This window comes from Oncorhynchus masou, chromosome 5 (assembly GCF_036934945.1).
Source record: "Oncorhynchus masou masou isolate Uvic2021 chromosome 5, UVic_Omas_1.1, whole genome shotgun sequence".
NCBI lineage: Eukaryota > Metazoa > Chordata > Actinopteri > Salmoniformes > Salmonidae > Oncorhynchus > Oncorhynchus masou.
Window position 1 is genome coordinate 43,674,614 of NC_088216.1, and position 27,314 is coordinate 43,701,927.

At 42.8% G+C, this 27,314-nt stretch overlaps 1 protein-coding gene across 1 annotated transcript in view; it reads left to right on the forward strand.

Annotated features, from left to right (window-relative positions):
- The window catches only part of LOC135539624 (plexin-A1-like), a 284,575-nt gene extending 267,107 nt beyond the window's left edge, over window positions 1-17,468 (forward strand). Inside the window, 8 exon segments of the mRNA XM_064965616.1 lie at window positions 140-299; window positions 439-542; window positions 5,458-5,554; window positions 5,939-6,129; window positions 9,053-9,222; window positions 11,407-11,619; window positions 12,375-12,525; window positions 12,837-17,468. Of these exon segments, the coding sequence (XP_064821688.1) occupies window positions 140-299; window positions 439-542; window positions 5,458-5,554; window positions 5,939-6,129; window positions 9,053-9,222; window positions 11,407-11,619; window positions 12,375-12,525; window positions 12,837-12,932 (1,182 nt within the window). The 3' untranslated portion in view covers window positions 12,933-17,468.
- The last annotated feature ends 9,846 nt before the right edge of the window (window positions 17,469-27,314 follow it).

The window sequence follows — 27,314 nt, forward strand, 5'->3', positions numbered from 1 at the left end:
GAACTGTCGTGTATCACCGTGTCACTTCACATGCCCACACGAATCGCTCTGCTTCAAGCCTCTAGTCCTGTGACACTCCCCCCCCCCCCCCCTCCCAAACTGAACTTTGACCTTTACCCCCACACCACACACCCTCTAGACCCTGCACTGTGTGAACCCGGAGAACGAGAATGCCCCAGAGGTGACGGTGAAGGGGCTGAACTGTGACACGGTGACTCAGGTGAAGGAGAAGTTGCTGGACGCGGTGTACAAAGGCAGTCCCTACTCCCAGAGACCCAAGGCTGGAGACATGGACCTAGGTGAGGAGGACACACACACACCTGTGTATGCATCATACACACACACACACCCACACACAGAAATGAGTGCATGCTGACCCACGGACACACACACTAACACCCCTCTCTCTCTCTCTCTGTCCCCTATGTTGGTGTTCAGAGTGGCGTCAGGGAAGGATGGCCCGGATCATCCTCCAGGACGAGGACGTCACCACCAAGATAGACAACGACTGGAAGAGACTCAACACACTGGCCCATTACCAGGCAAGTCTCTCGTGCTTTAGGTTTAGATCTCAAAGTTGACTAAGTCATGTCGTTTAATCAATCAGTCAGTCAATTACATGTTATTTGTAGTCTATACTTTACAGTTACAGATTTACAAAAAACGTTCTGCATCGACGTAGGATACCACTCGAACATCACTTGGTGTCTGCAGCCACAAATTCATGGGTGTCATATCACCAATTTCCCAGACTGAACCAGGTTTTTCTCTAGGATTTTGTGTGGGGTACAGAGATGAGGTTGTCATTAAAAAATAATGTTAAACACTGTTATTGCACACAAAAAGTTAATGCAACTTATTGTGTGACCTTTTAAGCACATTTTTCATTATTTAGGCTTGCCATAACAAAGGGGTTGAATACTTATGGACTCAAGACATTTCAGCTTCTCATTTAAATTAAAAAATCACTTTTACGTTATGGGGTATTGACACAAAATCTCAATTTAAGTCATTTTAAATTCAGGCTTTAACACAACAAAATGTGGAAAAAGCCAATGTGTGTGAATAGGGCTGTGGCGGTCATGAAATGTCTGCCGGTGATTGTCAAGCAAATAACTGCCGGTCTCACAGTAATTGACTGTAATTTAACATTAACACGCTTAGCATCACAATAAATCAATTATTTATTTTAGACAGGTCTAAAGAAACATGATTTGAAGAAAATGTAGAAGAACAGAATAACATACAGTTGTCCTTATGTTAGGGCCTGATCTGGCTATGCGATAAGACTGTGTGCTACACTAGTTCATTTAGCAGACAAGATTTGCTTAGAATTCCCATGGCATACATGTTTTATTATTTTATAGTATGATGAATTCAATTTATCATAGCTTACTAAAATAAAAATTATATTTTCTCTAAACGATTTCAAAGCAAGTGCGCACATGCAGCTATTCTGTGTTGAGCGGTTAACAAAGAAACTGGTCCTCCTATATGCTAATTTAGAGTTATTTATGCAACTTTAATAGTACAAACGTTGGGCTATATGTTTTGATGTTTAATGCATTCTATGGCTGCATGATGGGACTCTAATGATGATTTGAAAAAAGTCGCAAGCTGCACACACCTCATCAGTCTCTCATTCACCATTTGACAAGCACTTGATAATATTCACACCAGGCCTCGAATTTCCTGGCGGCATGCCCCTTGAGTGGCCATAATGCCCCCTAAAAAAAAATCCATGCCTTTTGCAGCCAAAGTGGCCGTTGTGCCCTTGGGCTGAATATAATAGGCTAATTATAATTCCATTCTCCCGGCTGCCGTGCAAAGATGCACCTCTCACTCACATGGCTCTCTCAGATGTAGCCAATGCCTGTCAAGTGATCGTGTCCTTCTCACAAGCATTTCAGCTAAGAGTCAGCTACAAGTGAATGAAGACACATCGGGGGGACACAACCTCTTATTCAGATCCAAGGCGCATGTTGAAGATGTTAAAACTGTCCACGTCTAGCCTACTTTTTGTCAGCCAACACGATTAATAGGCCTAACGAACAGCAAAAGCACTGGCCTATGTCAATCTAAACTCAGCAAAAAAAGAAATGTCCTCTCACTGTCAACTGCGTTTATTTTCAGCAAACTTAACATGTGATATTTGTATGATCACAGCAAGATTCAACAACTGAGACATAACCTGAATAGGTTCCACAGACATGTGACTAACAGAAATGGAATAACGTGTCCCTGAACAAAAGGGTGGTCAAAATCAAAAGTAACAGTCGGGATCTGGTGTTGCCATCAGCTGCATTAAGTACTGCAGTGCATCTCCTCCTCATGGACTGCAGCAGATTTGCCAGTTCTTGCTGTGAGATGTTACCCCACTCTTCCACCAAGGCACCTGTATGTTCCCGAACATTTCTGGGGGGAATGGCCCTAGCCATTACCCTCCGATCCAACAGGTCCCAGATGTGCTCAATGGGATTGAGATCCGGGCTCTTCGCTGTCCATGGCAGAACACTGACATTCCAGGAAATCACTCACAGAATGAGCAGTATGGCTGGTGGCATTGTTATGATGGAGGGTCATGTCAGGATGAGCCTGCAGGAAGGGTACCACATGAGGGAGGAGGATGTCTTCCCTGTAACGCACAGTGTTGAAATTGCCTGCAATGACATCAAGCTCAGTCCGATGATGATGTGAAACACCGCCCCATACCATGACGGACCCTCCACCTCCAAATCAATCCCGCTCCAGAGAACAGGCTTCGGTGTAACGATCATTCCTTCGACGATAAATGCGAATCCGACCATCTCCCCTGGTGAGAAAAACCGTGACTCGTCAATGAAGAGCACTTTTTGCCAGTCCTGTCTGGTCCAGCGATGGTGGGTTTTCGCCCATAGTTGCCAGTGATGTCTGGTGAGGACCTGCCTTACAACAGGCCTACAAGCCCTCAGTCCAGCCTCTCTCAGCCTATTGCGGACAGTCTGAGCACTGATGGAGGGATTGTGCGTTCCTGGTGTAACTCGGGCAGTTGTTGTTGCCTGTCCCACAGGTGTGATGTTCGGATGTACCGATCCCGTGCAAGTGTTGTTACACGTAGTCTGCCACTGTGAGGATGATCGAATCAAATGTATTTATATAGCTCTTCGTACATAGGCTGATATCTCAGTGCTGTTAAAAATAAAAACAGGATGGATCAGCTGTCCATCCTGTCTCCCTGTAGCACTGTCTTAGGCGTATCACAGTATGGATATTGCAATTTATTGCCCCGGCCATATCTGCAGTCCTCATGCCTCCTTGCAGCATGCCTAAGGCATGTTCACACAGATGAGCAGGGACCCTGGGCATCTTTCTTTTGGTGTTTTTCAGAGTCAGTAGAAAGGTCTCTTTAGTGTCCTAAGTTTTCATAACTGTGACCTTAATTGCCTACCATCTGTAAGCTGTTAGTGTCTTAACGACCGTTCCACAGGTGCATGTTCATTCATTGTTTATGGTTCATTGAACAAGCATGGTAAACAGTGTTTAAACCCTTTACAATGAAGATCTGTGAATTTATTTGGATGTTTGTGAATTTTCTTTGAAAGGCAGGGTCTTAAAAAAGGGACAGTTTATTATCCCCCATAGCACAAAAGTTGACCTATTCTATTGGTCAACTTGTTCTTCTGTGCAATAAATAAATATTCCAAACATTCTCCGGGACAGCTGTAGGATGCGATAGATCCCAAATTAACACAATGATAGAACATCGCGCCGAGATGCATAAATACGATATACCATTTAAAATGTGTGCATCTTAATCTTAAATCAGCCATTAATCTTCTTGTGACAGGGGGAATGGAAGTGTGTTGTGTGCAACAGGGAGGGGCAATTGAATGCAAGCTTCACAAAAACAAATATAAAATTGTATATTAAAAAATGTCTGTCTATGGGGAACATGGTTTACGTGTTATGCTCAACCCACTTAAAAACACCAGAAAATAGCCAAAAACAGTAGAACCAGCTCACCTGCTTTTACACTATGATTTGACTAGTAGATGTTCAATGTTTTTTTTCTTCAGTATTTAAAAATACATAGTTTTACCATATAAAAATTTGAGTTCAGGTCACGTTAATTAACATGCTTGACCTCGAAATGAGGGACATGTTTTTTGTTAACCTGAAAATGAATCACTAATCACTTTAAATAAATAATCATCTTCAGGAATGACTTTCCCAAAGTAACAAAATAACGGGCTTTACATTGATGGGGAAAACTTGGAGAAGCTTTGAGTTTAAGTGGGTAGAAATGTTCAGGGAATTCCGAGGGACATTCCAACACTTTGGCCCTTTAGCAAGTCTTTATTCATATTAAAAAAAAATCAAACGTATTGCATTTTCATGTGGTCTATAATAAAGGGCACTTCACTTCATATAACAGGCTTTTCAAATCCAATAATGGTGCACAATTCCTTCAGATATCAAAGGGATGCAAAAGGGACTCATTTTGTCTACTGATTATAAACATATTTTTGCTGTCACACCACCACACTGTCATTGAGCTTCGGGATTTGGAGTACTGACTCCGACTAAAAAACAGTATTGGTCGACCAAGTCTTTACCAAAAGTGTATTTTTCCATATATAGACACATCCTTTGTGTTTTGAACCAAATCCGCTATATCCACTGAGCTTGTCTGATGCTTTAAGAGCAGCGTTTGACGAAATAATTAAGACACACAGATGACTAGAGGGAGCCGGACCGCAACTGATTTGATTGTGTTGGGCCGACCTGAGAATTGCAAGATCAAATCCCCGAGCTGACGAGGTACAAATCTGTTCTGCCCCTGAACAAGGCAGTTAACCCTCTGTTCCTAGGCCGTCTTTGAAAATAAGAATTTGTTCTTTAACTGACTTGCCTAGTTAAATAAAGGTAAAATGAAAAAATAATAATTACAACCATTTGAAGCAATGTAAACAACACTAAATAAATGATAAGGTACCGAAGAGTCTGTTGCAATGGGAGGGGGGGGTTTATTACAGAAAATACTTCTTTAACGATGTTGGTCCATGCTGACGCAATGGCATCACGCATTTGCTGCAGATTGGATGGCGGAACCGCAATTTTCGCCCACAAGACTGCTGCTGACTGGATGATTTCAGTTTGTCTTACCGTTGTCTGGAAACCCAAAACACTGTTGTGCATGGAAAGCCCAGGAGGGCGGCCGTTTCTGAGATACTGGATCCAGCGGGCCTGGCACCGACGATCATACCACGCTCCAAGTCACTTAGGTCACTCATTTAGCCCATTATAGCGTTACATTTTACAGTAGCTGGATGCCTGTCTGCCTGATTTATATAGCAAGTCATGGCCACGTGACTCACTGTCTTAAAAAGCGATCAATTTTCGTGAACGGGGATGTACCTAATAAACTGGCCGGTGAGTGTATATCTCTAACTGTTTTGATGTTGCCTATATTCCCAGGTGACGGATGGCTCAGTGATTGCCCTGGTGCCCAAGCAGAACTCTGCCTACAACATCTCCAACTCCTCCACCTTCACCAAGTCACTCAGCAGATACGGTGTGTGTTTGCGTTTAGACAGGCAGCCCAATTAAAATAAAATGTATCCACTAACTGTTTTTTTGACCAATCACATCAGATCCCTTCAGATCTTTGTCAGAGCTGATCTGATTGGACAAAACACCAATTAGTGGAAAAAGGTGTTGTGCTTTTCTGTGAATATGTTTTAGAAAGCACTGCTAAACATGAGAAATATCAATAGAAATTATGCATGCGTGCCAAGTCTTGACAGTAAGGTTTTAGAGTGATGTAAGTGACTAGAGACTACCCCTCCCCCCTCTCTTAATCCCCTCTCTTCCTCTCATATCCTATCTCTATCAAATGTCACATAATGCATTCATCTGAATCCAAACCATGTCCCCTCTACCCCATCTTCCCGTCCAGAGAGTATGTTGAGGACGGCCAGTAGTCCAGACAGCCTGCGCTCCCGCACCCCCATGATCACGCCCGACCTGGAGAGTGGCACCAAGCTGTGGCACCTGGTCAAGAACCACGACCACTCGGACCAGCGTGAGGGCGATCGCGGCAGCAAGATGGTCTCTGAGATCTACCTGACCCGCCTGCTCGCCACCAAGGTAAAACAAAGTTAGACACTTTCCCTCTCTACAGCCTTGCAGAGCTCACACACACACAGGCTGACAGGTATGCAGGCAGGGTGATTGGTTGAGCCTTCTTGGGTGCGTGACAAAACAATGGCAGACAATTTCTCTCCCCTCGTATCTAAAACTTGTTGTTACCACGAAATTTAATGACTAATATTCCTGCACCCCAATAACATCGTCGCCGCTTGTTAGCGAGCCCTTTATAAGCCATGTTTTCTTATTAAAAAAAATGGCTGACATTAGCAAAACTGTGTCTAGGCTCTGGAGTTCATGGGAACATAGACATGTCACATAGGCTTCAGGAGCCAGCTGGTTAGATATGATCCCACCATGGGCAACAACAACTGGCTACTAGTTCATTTTCAGCCACATATGTTCAACTCATAGCTAGTATATCCACCACATTCAGAAAGATAGCTACTGACTGAAATGTAGCTAGCTAGCATGCTGAATCACACTAGGGATTAAACATTTTCTGAAAATCTACAGAGTTTCTATACCTGGGAAATAACTTAATAACAATCAGAATTGCCCATTTGAAAGCATTTTAAAACCAAGGTAGGGTTACTCAGGGTTCCCTCAAAATAAGATTGTTGATGTGCCACATTGCCGTCTTGGATGCACCACTATGTAAAGATTTTACAACAAGTGAAACTGATATTTAGTAATGATAGAAAACTTTGGTCGCCAATGACGTTGTTGTGAATTGCTGAACAGTCCGTTCATAAATTCAGAGCGTTATCATGTTCCTCAATTAATTCAACGCATTTTGGCAGTAGGCTCGACAGAGCGCACCCCGAGTAGGTCATAGCATTGCCGAATCATGCAAACTTTGTAACGGCAGTCAAACGAGAGTCAAATGACCCAAGTTGCTAAGCTTGCTAGATAACCTCCAACGAATGACAGAATATCTCCTATTTGGCTTAATCAAGTTGATGATTATACAGATATCAGATCAGCTCATGAATAATGGAGAGATGAAGAGTGGAAATTGTTTAAATATCAAGGTGGGGACCAACTTTGTTAAAAAAATATCCATATCTACTCTCATACCGTTGCTTGAGCACACATTCTCTACCGAAGCGCTGATATTGGCAGCAATACGAGACAGCGCAGAGAAACGGGGGACATTTTATGGCTTTATTTTGACATGCATAGGCGAGACGTGCTTTGATAATGCAACCCGTCGATTATAGATTAAAGTTAGGGATTTTTTTATGCGATTTCTGGTTTCAGTGGGATTGGGATGATAGGAAAATAGCCTCGTCTATATAGAGGCTCTAGGCTCAACACCGGTTTAAATCAATGTACCGGGATCCCGGGTTCCCCGCGTTATACCCTATCTAGCCAACTAATCGTCTTATTCTTTGATGCATTTTTTGTCAACTTGCTCATATCAAGCAATAGACAGTTTGTGGAAAGGTACAAATAACAACTCGTGGACACGTTTTATGAATGATCAGGCAGTGGAATTGAAATACATTGGTAGCTTGCTGGTGATGCCTTTTATTCATTTCACAATGAATTAAGAAGAAGGCTCAACCAATCACCCGACGTGACTGATGAATATTAATGACTTAGCCGACAGCTATCCTATGAAAAGGAGGATAGCTCCTCCAATAAAGAAAAACAACACCCACTGTCCAAGCTCGAACCGCTTTCCTCCCGCAGCCAGCTCGCTCATTGACCTTTGTTTCCCTGGCGACTGGCTCAGAGGCTCATTAACATTTTTCATAACCTTTTGCATGAGGAGGTGCAGCTCCCAAACGCTACGTTGTGTCTTAATTAGCAGCCTGACCTTTGGCTATTGAGCTGTTTGGTGTTAGCTGGAATCGGGTCCCGGGCGAGGGGGGGGCTTTCTCCTAGGACCTAGAACATTTTATTGGTACCCTCAAGGCAGTGTTTGAATTGATTAATGGGATGTCCATATTTTTGTTCTAGCCCAGCTATAAAACACACCATGGTTGAATCAAGCGCTTCCAGATGAGTTCGTTTGTGTTGGGCTAGAACAAAAATGTGCATTCCTTCAAATCACCCGGGCCCAGGTTTGCTGTCCAGAGTTGCGTTCGTAATGGTGCGTCGTACCGAACATTCCAGATGGAAATGCTCTTGCAGGTAGAAGGCTCTTGTTTCGATCTGATCGTTCCACAACGTGAATGCAGCCCAGCCCATGTTTTACTGAGACTGCTGCTAGTGACACTAGTATTTTTTTATTTTACCTTTATTTTACTAGGCAAGTCAGTTAAGAATATTCTTATTTTCAATGACGGCCTAGGAACAGTGGGTTAACTGCCTGTTCAGGGGCAGAACGACAGATTTTGTACCTTGTCAGCTCGGGGATTTGAACTTGCAACCTTTCGGTTACTAGTCCAATGCTCTAACCACTAGGCTACACACAGCACTAGAGCCGGTGTTATGCTATTAACCAACAGCCTGTTACTTTCTGCTCCTCCATGCCTTGTTGGTAGCATATCATCTACCAGGCGCAGAATGCCCCACAATACCATGCAGTCATTTACAGGCGCTAACTACGTTAAGGTGTTTTTGCTCACCCTTGCAATATCTCTCCCCTGTTCTTTTCTCATTATCTTGTGATTTCCATTGTTATTTCAGGTAGAAAAGTGCAAGGTTAGGAATATGGGTTGTTGGAGTGTTTCTAATCATTAACGCAAGTGGGAGGACAACAGGAGACTTGGCCAAGTGTAGTTTCATCTTATTGTAATAGTGCATGATACTTTCGATTCTTCCCAAAAGTGCATTAATCCGCAGAGTGCACACCCTGCCAATCTGGCTCTCCAAACAGCCTCAATCAAATGCTCCAAGTATTTGAAAGAAAACCAATACTTTTTTAACCCAGGTCTGTGATTAATCACCATCTTCCTTCTTGTTTCCCCAGGGTACGTTGCAGAAGTTTGTGGACGACCTGTTTGAGACAATCTTCAGCACAGCCCACAGAGGTAGCGCCCTGCCACTCGCCATCAAGTACATGTTTGACTTCCTGGACGAGCAGGCCGATAAACACTCCATTTCCGACTCAGACGTACGGCACACGTGGAAGAGCAACTGGTGAGTGGGTCAGGGCAGTTTGTGCATGTGTGTGTGAGACAGAGGGAGGAAGAGTAAGTGTGTGTGTGAGGCAGGTTGTCTGAGAGAGTATATGTGACCGTGTGTGAGAGAAGTTGGGTAATAGTGTTTTTCCAGGCAGTGTTTGGGGGTGAGTGTTAGGGACAGGGGAGGCTGGTGGAAAGAGCTATAGAAGGATTGGCTATTTGTAATGGCTGGAATGGAATATGGAACAGCATCAAATACATCAAACATATGGAAGCCACGTTTGACTCCGTTCCATTTACTCCATTGCAGCCATTACAATGAGCACGTCCTCCTACAGTGGCAAGAAAAAGTGTGAACCCTTTGGAAATAACTGGATTTCTGCATACATTGGTCATGACATTTGATCTGAGCTTCATCTAGGTCACAACAATAGATAAACATAGTCTGCTTAAACTAATAACACACAAACAATTATACGTTTTCATGTCTTTATTGAACACACTGTGTAAACATTCACAGTGCATGGTGGGAAAATAATGTGAACCCTTGGATTTAATAAATGGCTGACCCTCCTTTGGCAGCAATAACCTCAACCAAATGTTTTACGTAGTTGCGGTTCAGACCTGCCCAACAGTCAGGAGGACTTTTGGAACATTCCTCTTTACAAAACTGTTTCAGTTCAGCAATATTCCTCGGATGTCTGGTGTGAACTGCTCTCTTGAAGTAATGTCACAGCATCTCAATCGGGTTGAGGTCAGGACTCTGGCGGCCACTCAAGAAGGCATATTTTCTTCTGTTGAAGCCATTCTGTTGTTGATTTACTTTGTTTTGGGTCGTGGTCCTGTTGTATCACCCAACTTCTAATGAGCTTCAATTGGCGGACAGATAGCCTACATTCTCCTGCAAAATGTCTTGATAAACTTGGGAATTCATTTTTCTGTCTGATAGCAAGCTGTCCAGGCCCTGAGGCAGCAAAGCTGCCCCAAACCATGATGCTCCCTCCACCATACTTTACTGTTGGGATGAGGTTTTGATGTTGGTGTGCTGTGCCTTTTTTTCTCCACACACTAGGGAGTGTAGCAGCAGTGCTGAACTTTCTCCATTTATAGGCAATTTGTCTTACCGTGGATTGATGAACATCAATACTTTTAGAAATACTTTTGTAATCCTTTCCAGCTTTATGCAAGTCAACAATTCTTAATCTTAGGTCATCTGAGATCTCTTTTGTTCAAGGCATGGTTCACATCAGGCAATGATTCTTGTGAATAACAAACTCAAATTTTGATTTTTTTTTTTCATAGGGCAAGGCAGCCCTAACCGACATCTCCAATCTTGTCTCATTGATTGGACTCCAGGTTAGCTGACTCCTGACTTCAATTAGCCTTTGGAGAAGTCATTAGCCTAGTGGTTCACATGCTTTTTCCAACCTCCACTGTGAATGTTTCAATTAGAGGTCGATACCGATTATTGGAGGACCAAAACAGCCAATACCGATTTAATCGGCCAATTTATAAAAATAAAAAATGTTAATGTATTTGTAATAATGACAATTATAACAATACTGAATTAACACTTATTTCAACTTAATATGATACATCAAAATCAATTTGGCCTCAAGTAGATAATGAAACATGTTCAATTTGGTTTAAATAATGCAAAAACAAAGCGTTGGAGAAGAACGTAAAAGTGCAATATGTGCTATGTAAGAAAGCTAACGTTTCAGTTCCTTGCTCAGAACATGAGAACATGTGAAAGCTGGTGGTTCCTTTTAATATGAGTCTTCAATATTCCCAGGTAAGAAGTTTTAGGTTGAAGTTATTATAGGACTATTTCCCTCTATACCATTTGTATTTCATTAACCTTTGACTATTGGATGTTCTTATAGGCACTTTAGTATTGCCAGTGTAACAGTATAGCTTCCGTCCCTCTCCTTGCTCCTTCCTGGGCTCGAACCAACAACACATGACAACAGCCACCACATCGAAGCAGCGTTACCCATGCAGAGCACACTATGTTTGTCTATTGTTGTGACTTAGATGAAGATCAGATCAAATTCCATGACCAATTTATGCAGAAACCCAGGTGATTCCAAAGGGTTCACATACTTTTTCTTGCCACTGCATAGTTCGTCCCACCAGCCTCCTCTGGTTATGGTTAACTCAAATGTGTTCCCTCTCCTCCCCCCCCCCTCTCTCCCAGTCTTCCTCTGAGGTTCTGGGTGAACGTGATCAAGAACCCCCAGTTTGTGTTCGACATCCACAAGAACAGCATCACGGACGCCTGTCTGTCTGTGGTGGCCCAGACTTTCATGGACTCCTGTTCCACCTCAGAACACAAGCTGGGCAAAGACTCGCCCTCCAACAAGCTGCTCTACGCGAAAGACATTCCCAACTACAAGAACTGGGTGGAACGGTACGGCTAGTAGCTTTGTTATACACCTGGCAGACATTTTGGATCAGGTTGAAAATGAGGCCCTTGATTTCACTTTGTTTCAGATTGGGATTCAAACAGGGTTTTATCCTCTTTTTAAACCATTTGATGCATCATATGATGTATCGTACTGTATGAAAGAGTCATTTGCACCGTATTTTGTAACAACGTCTTACTCTTAAATCATTTCTGGGTAACAATGAATTACCTTACTGTAGTAGATTTCAATTTAATGGTCAATTTTTTTTTTTAAGTTTATGCGTTTTAGCAAAATAACTTTCTCAAGCAAGAATATTGCTCGGACTGTCTGGGAGTGGTCTGGGTGGGGAGGGGAAAACTGAAAAGTAGCCGTTATTGGCTCTTTGTTATTGGTCTATTAACCAATTTACCGCATGGTGATATCACCAGGCAAGGAGAAACTTCACCCATGTAATACCTGCTGATTAGAAGGACGTGTGTAGACCAGGACCTATCAATAACACTGATCACATTTTTTACACTTTTACAGTGTTACTTTCATCATTTGACTGTACCGGGCCTTTGATATATATATTCAAATGGTCTAAACTTGAGAATTCTACCGATGGGGTTAATGGCAAGCGTCTCGATGAATCATTTGGTCTTTTGATCCTATCCCTTCTAATTTTGTTGTTTCCCCTTCCCCCGCTGTCTCTTCGCCCTCTCCTCTCTCTCTCTCTCCGTTAATCACCCTATTTTAATCCTGTTGCCTCTCTCAGGTACTACTCCGACATCTCGCGGATGCCTGTCATCAGTGACCAGGATATGAGTGCGTACCTGGCGGAGCAGTCGCGGCTCCACCTCAGCCAGTTCAACAGCATGAGCGCCCTGCACGAGATCTACTCCTACATAGTCAAGTACAAGGACGAGGTGAGGACAGTGGCCACCGTTTAGTTTGTTTGTTTGCTCATCGAGCCTTTATTTAGAAAGGATTGCACCCTACTTTGGAATATATCACTTTGAGAAGCTGCTCCGTTGTTGCTCTCAACTACTGCTTTTGTCAAATTAATGTGACGGTTTCTCATTGTTCTTCTCCCTCCTCTCTCTCATTCGCTATTTCTCTCTCTCTCTCTCTCTCTCTCTCACTCTCTCACTCTCTCACTCTCTCTGTCTTTCTGTCTCTGTCTCTCTCTGTCTCTCTCTCGGTCTCTCTCTCTTTCTCTCTCTTTCTCCATCCTCAGATCCTGTCAGCTCTGGAGAGGGATGAGCAGTCGCGGAGGCAGAGACTCAGGAGCAAGCTGGAGCAGGTCATTGACACAATGGCCCTGGCCAGCTGAGGAATGACCCTTCCTCTCATCCAATTCTTCTCCATCTTCCTCTCCGTCTCTCCTCACCCAGAGAAAATGAAACTCAGACAGTGTGGTTTTCAAACCCTCCTAAAAACACATGATGAGCTACTGCAAAGGACAGAAGGCAGTACACTGCACAGGGGCAATTCAGCAGTACTGGGCGGGCCTGTGCGTGTGTGTATGTGTGTGTAAATGCAGGTCTATAAGTGTGTATGTGTGTCAGAGACCCGGGGCACTGGACATTTCGTCGCACACACACCGAGAGACAACATCACCGGAAAGCATTTTGATTATCGTAGCTGTTGTCGTCGTGGTTTTGTTTCTCCGCTGTCGGTTTTCCTGGATTTTGTCTTCGCTGAAGCCGTGTCTCGGGTAGCCAGGATAGGAGTTTTGGAATGGAACTCCGTTTTGGCATCACGAAAAGGACGGAACGTTGTTTGGACATGGGCCTTTCTCGTAGCCATTGAGAGAGTGGCTCCTCGGGTCACATGATTCCTGTAGGAGTCAAAGACATTATTACTGTTGTTTTTGTTTTCGTATCATTTAAAAAAAATAAATGTAATCAACTGCCCACTCTGATCTCTCGCCACCTGTGTTACTGCTGAATTTGCACAATTTACAGAAAAGTTACAAAGGAAGACTATATAGATATTATATATAAATACAACTACATTTTTAAAGAAATTAAGATTAGGGTTAAAACATTTCAGTTCTTAGCTGGCAAACACAATTTTAAAAATCCATCTGTTGAAACAATGAAATTTGATATTTCAAGCAACAAAAAAATCTACATTAGAAGAATAAAACAACCGCAAAAGAAAAATAAACAAAAGTTATCCTGTGCCATGTTTTTGTTGTTGTTGTGAAGTGCAAAGACATTTTGTTAGATGGAATATGCTACCGTATGATTTAAATATAAGTATGCCTCGTGACTGAAATGATTCTCTGAGTAATAAAAGATGGGAAGATACGAAAATGTAAAATATCTAGGGAAGAAGAAAGCAACTTAGGGCCACCATAGGAAGGGCATCTCATTATATTGTCATATTTCTGTATTGGAAAGTTGGGCTGGAGAGGTCCTGCGAAAATAAGAATTTGCTGTCATTTCCGATCTGTCGTGCAATCTCGTTTTTTGAAAAGCATCACAGACTCACGCAAGCGTTGCTTCTTTTTCCTAGACACTTCAGATTAAATCTAGTTTGAAGGCTAATTTGTATCTTCCAGGGCTAAAGAATTTGACAGTTTGTGCTACAGTGGTTGACCAATGTAGAGCATTTCACTACTTGAACCAATAACCATCTATAAGCTAACCCACCACCAGTTAGCATCACTACATCTGATTGGCTGAGCATTGCAGGAAATGACCAATGCTGGGTGGGGTCATAGGTCAACGAGTGCACATGTGATAGAACATCCACTTTACCCGACATGTGACCTGAAATAACGTATTGGGTACAGTACATCTTGAGGGGCTGTGAACGGGAGGAAAACCCAGTTTTACCACTAAACGAGTCTCGTTTCTCCACCCCTATACACCCGGAAATCCACCCTCCTTCAGTATTTCTCTTAATCTCTTCTGTACCTCCCTAGGCATTCTCTCATCCACGTAACAATCCAACGACAACAACAAGAACAGTCAAACTCTTGGTGGTTCCAAACTTGGTCCACCTATCCACTAGTGTTAGCCTCAGAATGTGTTCTCAGTCAACTTAACTGGTAAAATAAGGGTTAAATAAATAGCTAAATGGGGTCAGGTAGGGCTTTACTAAGCCTCAGTCTAAAATGACAAAGTGGAGGAAGACAGAAAGCCTTTTCCAGCTCCAGGCCCCTCTCGCTCATCTCTTCCCAATGCTATTATGCAGATAATAGGCAAGGTGACGGTAGTACGGTACGGAAATCTCCTTCTCTCCTAACCCAGAGATATGAGACGAGACGGGGCTTTAGCTCTCACCCATAGGGGGGTTGGGACTGGGGAGAAGAGGCACCCTCCACTCATTAGCAACACAAGGCTAAGTAATCCCTTAGCTCCCCTGGCACTTGTTTCCATCTAAACAAACCCTAATGCCATGTGTGGCTTAAGCTTTTTTATATACTTCTCTCTTAAGATAATTGTTATTCTTGCTCTTCTATTTTCCCTTGTTTTTTTGAAGTTTTGGAAGTTTGACTTTGTGGTGCGATGTTTTTATTTTTTTTAATTGCTTGCCCAAAACCAAACTGTGGTCTAATGTATTTTTGTTTGATTTTGTACATTGTATTTACTTAGTTTTTTTTTCATGATGATGACGTGAAATGAAGCTTTTGGCAAATTTTATTGTAATTGGGTTGTTTAAGTTGTTTTTCCTCGTCTCTCTTTTGAACATGTACATTGTGCGTAATACGGTACGCCAGAGATGAAGACGTCTTTGGTTTATCTGAAGTTGAAGTACTTTACCGATCTAAAGGTTTCTTTTCTGATCTCCACAATTAGTGGAAAACATTGCATCAGATAAGCATCTGTGTCTTTTCAAGATTGAATGAGTGACTTGATGCTATAATCCACATCTTCATTTTTTTTGAACCATCAGGGCTATCATTTTAATCGGAAATAAATGCTGTTGCAATTCATTGTATGCCAGGTTCCTTCCAATATTCCTCTGCACAGAAATAAAGAAAAAAAACACCCCTAAATAGACAGGACACATTGGTACATCTCAAATGGCACCATAATACCTATCTATTGCACTATGGCAGTGGTCAAAACTAGTGCACTATATAGGGAATGTGGTGCCATTTTGGACACAGACATTGATGTATACAGCTATATTGCATTCCTGTTGTACCTTTCTCTACATATCGGACCGTTAACATACGGGTGCTAGCATGATCCCAGATCAGTTTATGATGTGTGGCCAAGACAGTATTAACAATGTATTGAGAGGACTGCACAAACAGATTTGAGACCAGGCTATACAGCTGCTGCTTTGAGAGCCAAACAGAACCCTTCTAGGGACCACTCGTCTTGCACTACTAGTGTTCTTGGGCCAAAACAACATTCCAAAGTTAGCTTCTTCGAACCGAACAGGGTTCCTTTCTAAGCAACCGTGTACCTGACTAACATGTTGGGAGAAAGCTTTACATTTTGACATAATACATTTAACTACTGTACATACTTACAATTTTTTTAAATGATTAAGTCAGCTTTACAGGGTTTTTTTTAAAAAAAAACATGTTTTTTCATGAGTACACAACTTTCCCACTTTTGCTGAGTCCATCTTTCGGTGCTCTTAAGATCACATGTTACATGAAGTAGATTGGTTTCCAAAGCTCCGGAGTGAATTTGGTAATAGCAGTCCTGTGATATATCCGCACCGTAACCATGTATGCGGAAAAGACATTACACGCTGGCAGCTCGGCCTGTCCAAACTCTTTCCTTTCAGTTTCTCCCATCACTGCCCTGGTTGGGTGTTTTATGAAGACGCAACTTATTCTCCATTTCTCAGGACATTGCCTCTGTTGTTTTTGTGCCGTTCTCTCTGCGCTGCAGTTCCATTGTTTCAATGTTATTGCCTTGAGGGGAGGAGGACTTTAGCTTGTTTTTGCATGACTGCTTGAGTTTTCGATCAAGTCCAGAAGGCTCCTATGTGAGATTTCATTGTTTCACATGATCTGTCCCTGTTTGTTTGTTTGTATGGTGATTGGCTTGTGTTGGTGTCACTGAAGTGGCACAATGTACAGCATGTTGATTTACTAGCATCATGGCCATTTAATGTGATCAAGAGGAACCCGGCGCTGAAACTTGACAGAGCCTGACATAATGCTGTCATAGGACCGATAAAGTGCTGTCATATGATCGACAGCCGGACGGAAGTCGTTTTGTGGCTAAGCCCCACATTCTTTGGTTGACCATCTCATGCCATATTACAGTGTTACGTCAATCGACATGCATATGAACTGTCATGAGCTGTTATGACCTCACATGGTCCATCACTCATCAACTCAAGTTAGCTCATCATTAGTCTTTTCCTGAATCAATCTCCACCCAAACAGATTGGGCCAGTTTCATGGAAGCAGAATAAGCCTATTCCTGGATTTAAAAAACACCTTTTCAAAAGAGATTCTCGAAGAGCATGATTTTTGGAGTGGGAATATATTTAATTCTGATCTGGGAATCTGTGACCCAAAATGATCAACCCAGTCATGTCTAGTCATACTATTGCCCTTCCAAGCCCTGGTTTGAGAAGATTCTGATTATTTATTTTCTTCTTCATTCATTTTTTGTTTTATCAAACTCGCAACTCAGTAGCTGTAATTGTTCCAAATGAAAACTGCAAAGGATACAAGAAAATATAAAATCGATCAATTACAGACAAACTGGCAAAATATACAACATTTCTGATACTTTAAGTTTCAGACTTCAAGTGACTGTCACAAGTGTGCAGGTTAATGTTCAATGTGTAAATATTCTGTTGTTTCCTATTTTGCAGATTTACTACTTGTAAATAAACACTCATCAAGGAGAGATTAAACATTTTTTGCTAAGTAAAATGTGGGTTTCCGCTCTCTATTTGGTGTTGAAAAGTGTCCACAAAACACACACACAGCATTAGAATTATTCGTAGCCAGAGTGAATTCATTCATTTTTTATTTTACAATGAGATGATATTGCTTGGAAAACAGAGCATGCTTTAAAATTGCAATACTGTTATACTGGAATGGTCTTACCGTTTCTCTGAAGTCCCGTATCGCCCTACTGAAACGATATGTCTATAGGTGATCATCTTGGTGGTAAAGTTTCTAATATATATGATGATGAATCATATTACTGTTTGTCTATTTCTGGATGTTCGAAGGAATTTCAACTGTGCCACTGTTGGGGGTTCATTGTAGAACTGAATTTACAGAGCCTTCAGAAAGTACAGTGCCTTTCCATATTTTGCAGTGTTACCAAGTGGGATTAAAATGGATTTAGTTGTCATTTCTTTTCAATGATCTACACAAAATACTCTTAACAAATTCACACATTTGTAAAAAGAGAGATGAAAAATAAATCCCTAATATATCTTAATTAGAGAAGTGTTCAAACCCCTGACTCAACATAGAATAACCTTTCTGTCTGGGTAAGTCTCGAAGAACTTTGGATTGTACCATATTTGCTCATTGTTCTTTTTTAATTCTTCAAGCTCTGTCAATTTGGTTGTTGATCATTGCTAGACAGCCATTTTCAAGTCTTGCCATAGATCTTCAAGTCAACTGTAACTAGGCCACTCGGGAACATTCGATGTAATCTTGGTAAGCAATTCCAGTGTATATTTGGCCTTGTGTTTTGTGTTATTGTCCTGCTGATAGCTGCATTTGTCTCCCAGTGTCTGTTGAAAAGCAGACTGAACCAGGGTTTCCTCTAGGATTTTGCCTGTGCTTTGCTCTATTCTGTTTCTTTTCATCCTAAAAAACAACTCCCTAGTCCTTGCTGATGACAAGCATACCTATAACATGATGCAGCCACCACCATGCTTGAAAATATGAAGAGTGATACTGGATATTCTTATCGGCAGACTCAGTAGCCTCGGTTTTTTGGATGACTGCCTTGCCTGGATCACCAATTACTTTGCAGACAGAGTTCAGTGTGTCAAATCGGAGGGCATGCTGTCCGGTCCTCTGGCAGTCTCTATGGGGGTGCCACAGGGTTCAATTCTCGGGCCGACTCTTTTCTCTGTATATATCAATGATGTTGCTCTTGCTGTGGGCGATTCCCTGATCCACCTCTACGCAGACGACACCATTCTATATACTTTCGGCCCGTCATTGGACACTGTGCTATCTAACCTCCAAACGAGCTTCAATGCCATACAACATTCCTTCCGTGGCCTCCAACTGCTCTTAAACGCTAGTAAAACCAAATGCATGCTTTTCAACCGATCGCTGCCTGCACCCGCTTGCCCGACTAGCATCAGCACACTGGATGGTTCCGACCTTGAATATGTGGACACCTATAAGTACCTAGGTGTCTGGCTAGACTGCAAACTCTCCTTCCAGACCCATATCAAACATCTCCAATCGAAAATCAAACCAAGAGTCGGCTTTCTATTCCGTAACAAAGCCTCCTTCACTCACGCTGCCAAGCTTACCCTAGTAAAACTGACTATCCTACCGATCCTCGACTTCGGCGATGTCATCTACAAAATTGCTTCCAACACTCTTCTCAGCAAACTGGATGCAGTTTATCACAGTGCCATCCGTTTTGTCACTAAAGCACCTTATACTACCCACCACTGCGACTTGTATGCTCTAGTCGGCTGGCCCTCGCTACATATTCGTCGCAAGACCCACTGGCTCCAGGTCGTCTACAAGGCCATGCTAGGTAAAGCTCCGCCTTATCTCAGTTCACTGGTCACGATGGCAACACCCATCCATAGCACACGCTCCAGCAGGTGTATCTCACTGATCATCCCTAAAGCCAACACCTCATTCGGCCGCCTTTCGTTCCAGTACTCTGCTGCCTGTGACTGGAACGAATTGCAAAAATTGCTGAAGTTGGAGACCTTTATCTCCCTCACCAACTTCAAACATCAGCTATCTGAGCAGCTAACCGATCGCTGCAGCTGTACATAATCTATTGGTAAATAGCCCACCCATTTTCACCTACCTCATCCCCACAGTTTTTATTTATTTACTTTTCTGCTCTTTTGCACACCAATATCTCTACCTGTACATGATCATTTATCAATCCAGTGTTAATCTGCAATATTGTAATTATTCGCCTACCTCCTCATGCCTTTTGCACACATTGTATATAGACTCCCCTTTTTTCTACTGTGTTATTGACTTGTTAATTGTTTACTCCATGTGTAACTCTGTGTTGTCTGCTCACACTGCTATGCTTTATCTTGGCCAGGTCGCAGTTGTAAATGAGAACTTGTTCTCAACTAGCCTACCTGGTTAAATAAAGGTGAAATAAAAAATAAAAAGATTTAGGTTAGTATTGTGGAGTAACTACAATGTTGTTGATCATCCTCAGTTTTCTCCTATCACAGCCATTCAAACAATCAAATGGATTTATAAAGCCCTTTTTACATCCGCAGATGTCACAAAGTGCTATTCAGAAATCCAGCCTGAAACCCAAAAAGGCAAGCAATGCAGATATAGAAGCACGGTGGCTAGGAAAAAATCCCTAGAAAGGCAGGAACCTAGGAAGAAACCTTGAGAGGGCCCAGGCTCTGAGAGGTGACCAGTCTTTTTCTGGCTGGATCTCTGATGTGTATGTAACTCTGTAGCTGTTTTAAAAAGTCACAATTGGCCTCATGGTGAAATCTCTGAGGTTTCCTTCTTCTCTGGCAACTGAGTTAGGAAGGACGCCTGTATCTTTGTAGTGACTGGGTGTATTGATATACCATAGAATGTGTAATTAGTAACTTTACTATGCTCAAAGGGATTGTCAATGTCTGCTTTTTAAAATATTGTTTTACTTTCCCCCCCCATCTACCAATAGGTTTATTTTATTTTATCCATCTACCAATAGGCGCCCTTTACGAGCCATTGGAAAATCTTCCTGGTCTTTGTGGTTGAATCTGTGTTTGAAATTCACTGTTAGACTGAGGGACCTTACAGATAATTGTATGTGTGGGGTACAGAGATGAGGTAGTCATTCCTAAAATCATGTTAAACACTTTATTCCACAGTATTTAAATACATGCAACTTATTATATGACTTTGTTAGGCACATTTTTACTGCTGAAATTATTTAGGCTTTCCATAACAAAGGGGTTGTATACTTATTGATTCAAGGCATTTCTTGAAATGGCTAAAAACATAATTCCACTTTGACATTATGGGGTAATTTGTGTCGGGCCAGTGGCACATTTTCAATTCATCCTGTAACACAGTAAAACATTGAAAGTCGAGGGGTGTGAATAGTTTGTAAAGGCACTGTATGTGTACATGTACAGTGTGTACCAGAAAGTCCTGGTACTGCTCCATGTAAGACTGTGTAATTGATCTACACAAAATGCTATTTATTTATTTATTTTACCTTTATTTAACTAGGCAAGTCAGTTAAGAACAAATTCTTATTTTCAATGACGGCCTAGGAACAGTGGGTTAACTGCCTGTTCAGGGGCAGAACGACAGATTTGTACCTTGTCAGCTCGGGGATTTGAACTTGCAACCTTATTGTCTAAGTGAAAATACATTTTTACAATTTTATAAAAGTGAAATAACTAAAATAGTTGTTGCATAAGTATTCACCCTCTTTGTTAAGTATTCACCCTCTTTGTTAAGGAAAGGCCTAAATTAATTCAAAAGTAAAACTTTGCTTAACAAATCACAAAAGTTACTCTGTGTGATAATAGGGGTTGACGTGATTTTTTTTAAGGACTTTACCCCTTCCTCTGTCCCACATACATACAACATATGTAAGGTCCCTTTGGTAAGTATTACATTTCAAGCACTGATTCAACTACAAAGACCAGGGAGCTTTTTGAAAGACTCATAAAGAAGGGCAGTGATTGGTAAAGGGGTAACAATAACAAATCACACATTGAATATATTTTTAAGCATGGTCGAGTTAATTCTTATGCTGTGGATGATGTATTAAATCACCCAGACACATCAAAGATGCAGTCGTCCTTCTGAACTGAAGGACAGGGGGAAAAAAACTGCTTAGGAATGTCACCATGAGGGCATTGGTGATTTTTAAAACCGCTACAGAGTTCAATGGCTGTGATGGGAGAACTGAGGATGAATGGATCAACAATATTGTAGTAACTCCACAATAATGACCTAAATGACAAGAGTGAAAGGAATACAATTATTACGAAAACATGCATAATGCAAGTATGCAACAAGGTACTAAAGTAATACTGCAACAAAAACACGTCAGAGGAATACCCCGTTTGGTCTAAATGCATAGCCTTATGTTTGGGGCAAAAACACAACACATCACTGAGTAATTGCCTCCTTATTTCCAAGCATGGTGGTGGCTGCATCACGGTATGGGTATGCTTGACATCGGCAAAGACTGGGGAGTTTTTCAGGATGAACAGAAATGGGATGGAGCGAAGCACAGGCAAAGTCCTAGAGGGAAACCTGGGAGAGGAATTCACCTTTCAGTAGGACAATAACCTACAACACGAAGCCAAATCTACACTGGAGTTTCTTATCAAGAACACCGTGAATGTTCCTGAGTGGCCAAGTTACAATTTATTCATGGGGATATATTGCGCAGTAGTCCCCCCCCCCCCCCCAAAAAAAACCCGCTGTAATCGCAGCCAAAAGTGTTTCTAACATGTATTGGCTCAGAGGGGTGAATACTTATCTAAGCAACGTGTATTATTGTTTTATTTTTCATTCATCTTTTTTAAAATCTTTTTTTTTATATCCGGGAAGGAACTCTGAAATTGCGTAATGGTCGTGGGAGCACTGATCTCCCTCCACTAACACTATGATTTCTGTGTGTGTGTGTGCACGTAAGCGTGTGTGTGCCCGTGAGCGTGCATGTCTTTGTGTGCACTCGTGTGTGTCCCTGCATATAAAATGCTGTTGCTATTTAATAAAGGCATGAGCTGTTTCTTCTTCTCTGATCTTGCTTAGTTACAATTAGAAAGCAGCGCCATATGTTTTATGTTATCACACACTGAACCAAATAAAATTGGAATTCTATTTTTCGCTGAGGACTCTTGGTATATCTGTCAGAGTGCATTGTGTCTGGAGCACAGCGGAACCAAAAACCCTCTGTGGCGGCGATATCTGGGGCTCTTAAATGGCGTTGCGCGGTTCAGTTGTTCGGTGCGAGGCCAAGGTGACAGGCGTGACCGGTCGGTGGGATGCAACTAGCCGGATTACTGTCAGTGTTGTTCTTATTTCATAGGTGCACTGAATAGGCAACTGGTGTGTGGGTGTGTGTATGGTGGGGGACAGGTAGTGCCAACGTTCAGTCCTACACACCTCTTCTCTCCTAAGAGTAGTCACTCCACTCTGAAGCCAAAATGGGCAGCTGAAGTGCCGTAAACCTTATGAACCCTATAAATATACAGTGCAGCTAGAGCCTGTCTGAAAGAGGTTGTTCGGTGAACCATGCTTGTGTGTTGAGTAAAATTATCTGACACCTAAAGACCTGCCTTCGCTTCCCAAGCTAATGCCTAGACTTTAGTTCAGCGAGTTAACAAAGCCTGGTGGCACACAGCTGGAGACGATTTGGGTTTAATTCCTGTCGGTAACACCTACAAATGTTGGTATAATATGGACTTGGGAATCAAACGTTTGCTTACAGGAAGTAAAAGTTAAAGATGACAGAATAAGATGATACACGAGGCAGACACTTACTAATCAATTTAAACGAGAATAACTATGTTAACAAGAATGAGTACAATGTTAATTAATTATTTTTATACTTCATTAGTTTCCAATAAACTGTAACTCACGTTTCCATCAAACTGTTCAACGGGTGACTATTTCCTTTTCCCTCTATGGACAGACCAACTCTGAAAGCACTGATAGAGATGTACAGTGAAGACTGACCTGTGAGCACCTCATTCGCATTGAGCTCTTCGGTAGCCCCCCCCCCCCCCCCTAGCCCTCCTCCCTCTCCACCCCCTCCTTTGGAGCTTGGTGGTCCACGGGGGTGGTCTGGTTTTCCAGCTGTCGGATTCTCCTGTCTTCTTGGTGATGGGGTGAGTCCCCCTGTGGAATGGGAGGCGTCGATCCGATTACCCGGAACAGTCCTCACATCTTCAATCATGGATGGAGAATGAGGTGGTGGTAGGGAGGGAGGAGTGTTTGTGTGTTGGAGAGAGGGTGTGTGTGCCAGAGGTCAGTGGGGGTCATGCACAGAAAGTCCCTCACCAGACATTGCTGTTCCATTTAATCATGGGTCACCTCTGATGACTGTTCTGAATCTAGAATTGTCACTAATGGCTAGAGGACTCCAGTGTCACAGACACAATACAACCGTCTTTCATGTGGAAATGTGCTGCTTAGCTTTTACATTGTTCAAACGTGTCTTGGGTTTTCATTGGAATTAATTTGAAAGGCTTGTCCAGTGAGAAACAGTCCAAATGTCTATTGTAGCTCTTGCTTTGCAGGTGAGCAGCAAAGACATCTTTTACACATTTGAGTTGCACACCTCTTAAAGAATACTCCTTGATTAGAATTTTCCCTCTGACGCCTGAGTGATGAAAATGAGGGTACCAATTTTGTATTCTAAGCATACAACAGTTCCCCAAAACAATTTACTCAAATGTATTCCTTCATAAATATGTTGATGTATAACTCAAACTCACAGGACCAATGGACCCCATATTCTTATTAGGCACTAGCAGCGGACTCCTAAATCCTTCAAAGAGGACACAATAAGCCTCGCTGTTTCTGTCTTTATTCTCTTTTGTCTACTTGTCTTTAAGCCTCTTCATGTCTGATCAACAGAACAGTTCACAGTTCAAACGTGCCACAGTTCAGCCTCAGACGAGACGTCATCTCTAACCGCCACACTGCCACTGTTACTTTGATGTCATTGCGTTGTCTTGACTAGCGGCGCTCATGAATGAATAATGAACAACTTATTGGGTGCATTTCACACACGGTTGCGTGTGATCAAGTGCATTGTGGGGCGATAGAGATAAGCCGCGAACCTCACTTGGCAATGGAACTGACACACTAGCTTTTAATTACTCCAATTAATTAAAGATATAGTAGGTGTGTTGGGTTATGGATGGAGAATCAAATACCTGGAGATGATTTTGTTGGTCACTCCCCATTTAACAGCCCTGTGATTCTGTGTTGTAGCAAAGAGAAGACCGGCATCACCCTTTTTTAAAGAGAATGGAGTAATTGTATGGCTACGCTCTCGATTCATTGATGTTTCGTAGTCAAAGTCTATCAAGACTAGTCACAGTGTATTTCATCTGTAGGCTACACTGTTGTAATGAAAGGGGAAAGCAATGTGAGTTTTTTTTTTTGGGGGGGGGGGGTGGGGTTCATAGTCTGGACCCAGTGGTAATGTCATGTACACTGCTCAAAAAAAAAGGTAACACTTAAACAACACAATGTAACTCCAAGTCAATCACACTTCTGTGAAATCAAACTGTCCACTTAGGAAGCAACACTGATTGACAATAAATTTCACATGCTGTTGTGCAAATGGAATAGACAACAGGTGGAAATTATAGGCAATTAGCAAGACACCCCCAATAAAGTAGTGGTTCTGCAGGTGGTGACCACAGACCACTTCTCAGTTCCTATGTTTCCTGGCTGATGTTTTGGTCACGTTTGAATGCTGGCGGTGCTTTCACTCTAGTGGTAGCATGAGACGGAGTCTACAACCCACACTCAGGTAGTGCAGCTCATCCAGGATGGCACATCAATGCAAGCTGTGGCAAGAAGGTTTGCTGTGTCTGTCAGCTTAGTGTCCAGAGCATGGAGGCGCTACCAGGAGACAGGCCAACAAGCCAGCAGCAGGACCGCTACCTCCGCCTTTGTGCAAGGAGGAGCACTGCCAGAGCCCTGCAAAATGAACTCCAGCAGGCCACAAATGTGCATGTGTCTGCTCAAATGGTCAGAAACAGACTCCATGAGGGTGGTATGAGGGCCCGATGTCCACAGGTGGGGGTTGTGCTTACAGCCCAACACCGTGCAGGACGTTTGGCATTTGCCAGAGAACACCAAGATTGGCAAATTCGCCACTGGCGCCCTGTGCTCTTCACAGATGAAAGCAGGTTCACACAGAGCACATGTGACAGTCTGGAGACACCGTGGAGAACGTTCTGCTGCCTGCAACATCCTCCAGCGTGACCGGTTTGACGGTGGGTCAGTCATGGTGTGGGGTGGCATTTCTTTGGGGGGCCACACAGCCCTCCATGTGCTCACCAGAGGTAGCCTGACTGCCATTAGGTACCGAGATGAGATCCTCAGACCCCTTGTGAGACCATATGCTGGTGCGGTTGGCCCTGGGTTCCTCCTAATGCAAGACAATGCTAGACCTCATTTGACTGGAGTGTGTCAGCAGTTCCTGCAAGAGGAAGGCATTGATGCTATGGACTGGCCCGCCCATTCCCCAGAACTGAATCCAATTGAGTACATCTGGGACATCATGTCTCGCTCCATCCACCAACGCCACGTTGCACCACAGACTGTCCAGGAGTTGGCGGATGCTTTAGTCCAGGTCTGGGAGGAGATCCCTCAGGAGACCATCTGCCACCTCATCAGGAGCATGCCCAGGTGTTGTAGGGAGGTCATACAGGCACGTGGAGGCCACACACACTACTGAGCCTCATTTTGACTTGTTTTAAGGACATTACATCAAAGTTGGATCAGCCTGTAGTGTGGTTTTCCACTTTAATTTTGAGTGTGACTCCAAATCCAGACCTCCATGGGTTGATAAATTTGATTTCCGTTGATCATTTTTGTGTGAATTTGTTGTCAGCACATTCAACTATGTAAAGAAAAAGTATTTAATAGGAATATTTCATTCAGATCTAGGATGTGTTATTTTTTAGTGTTCCCTTTATTATTTTGAGCAGTGCATAATTGTACAATATTTCCTGTATAGTAATATGGCAGGAGAACTGGAATCAGTCTCACCTAATTTCTCAGCATGTCAAGTGTGCTACAAGAGGGCGAAAAAACTCCTTTACTCCTCACACAGAAATGCATACAAAAGCTCGCCCTCCATTTGGCAAATCTAACCATAACTCTATCCTCCTGATTCCTGCTTACAAGCAAAAACTCAAATAGGAAGTACAGTACCAGTGACGTGCTCAATACGGAAGTGGTACGATTTAGCGGATGCTAAGCTACAGGACTAGAATATGTTCCAGGATTCATCCGATGGCATTGAGGTGTTTACCACATCAGTCACCGGCTTCATCAATAAGTGCATCGACGACGTTGTCTCCACAGTGACCGTACGTACATATCCCAACCAGAAGCCATGGCTTGCAGGCAAAATCCGCATTGAGCTAAAGGCTAGAGCTGCCTCTTTTAAGGAGCGGGACACTAATCCGGACGCTTATAATAAATCCCTCTATGACCTCAGACGAACCATCAAAAAGCCAAAGTGTCGATATAGTACTGAGATCGAATCCTACCACACCGGCTCTGACGCACGTCGGATGTGGCAGGGCTTGCAAACTATCACGGATTACAAAAGGAAACCCAGCGCGAGGTGGTAAGGGTAGGCAACAACACATCTGCCACGCTGGGGCCCCTCGGGGGTGCATGCTTAGTCCCCCCCATTCTCCCTGTTCACCCACAACTTGTGGCCAAACATGATTCCAACACCATCATTAAGTTTGCTGATGAGACAGCCTATAGGGAGGAGGCCAGAGGAGGCCAGAGACCTGGCAGTGTGGTGCCAGGACAACAACCTATACCTCAAAGAGAAAGGAGCTGATCGTGGACTAC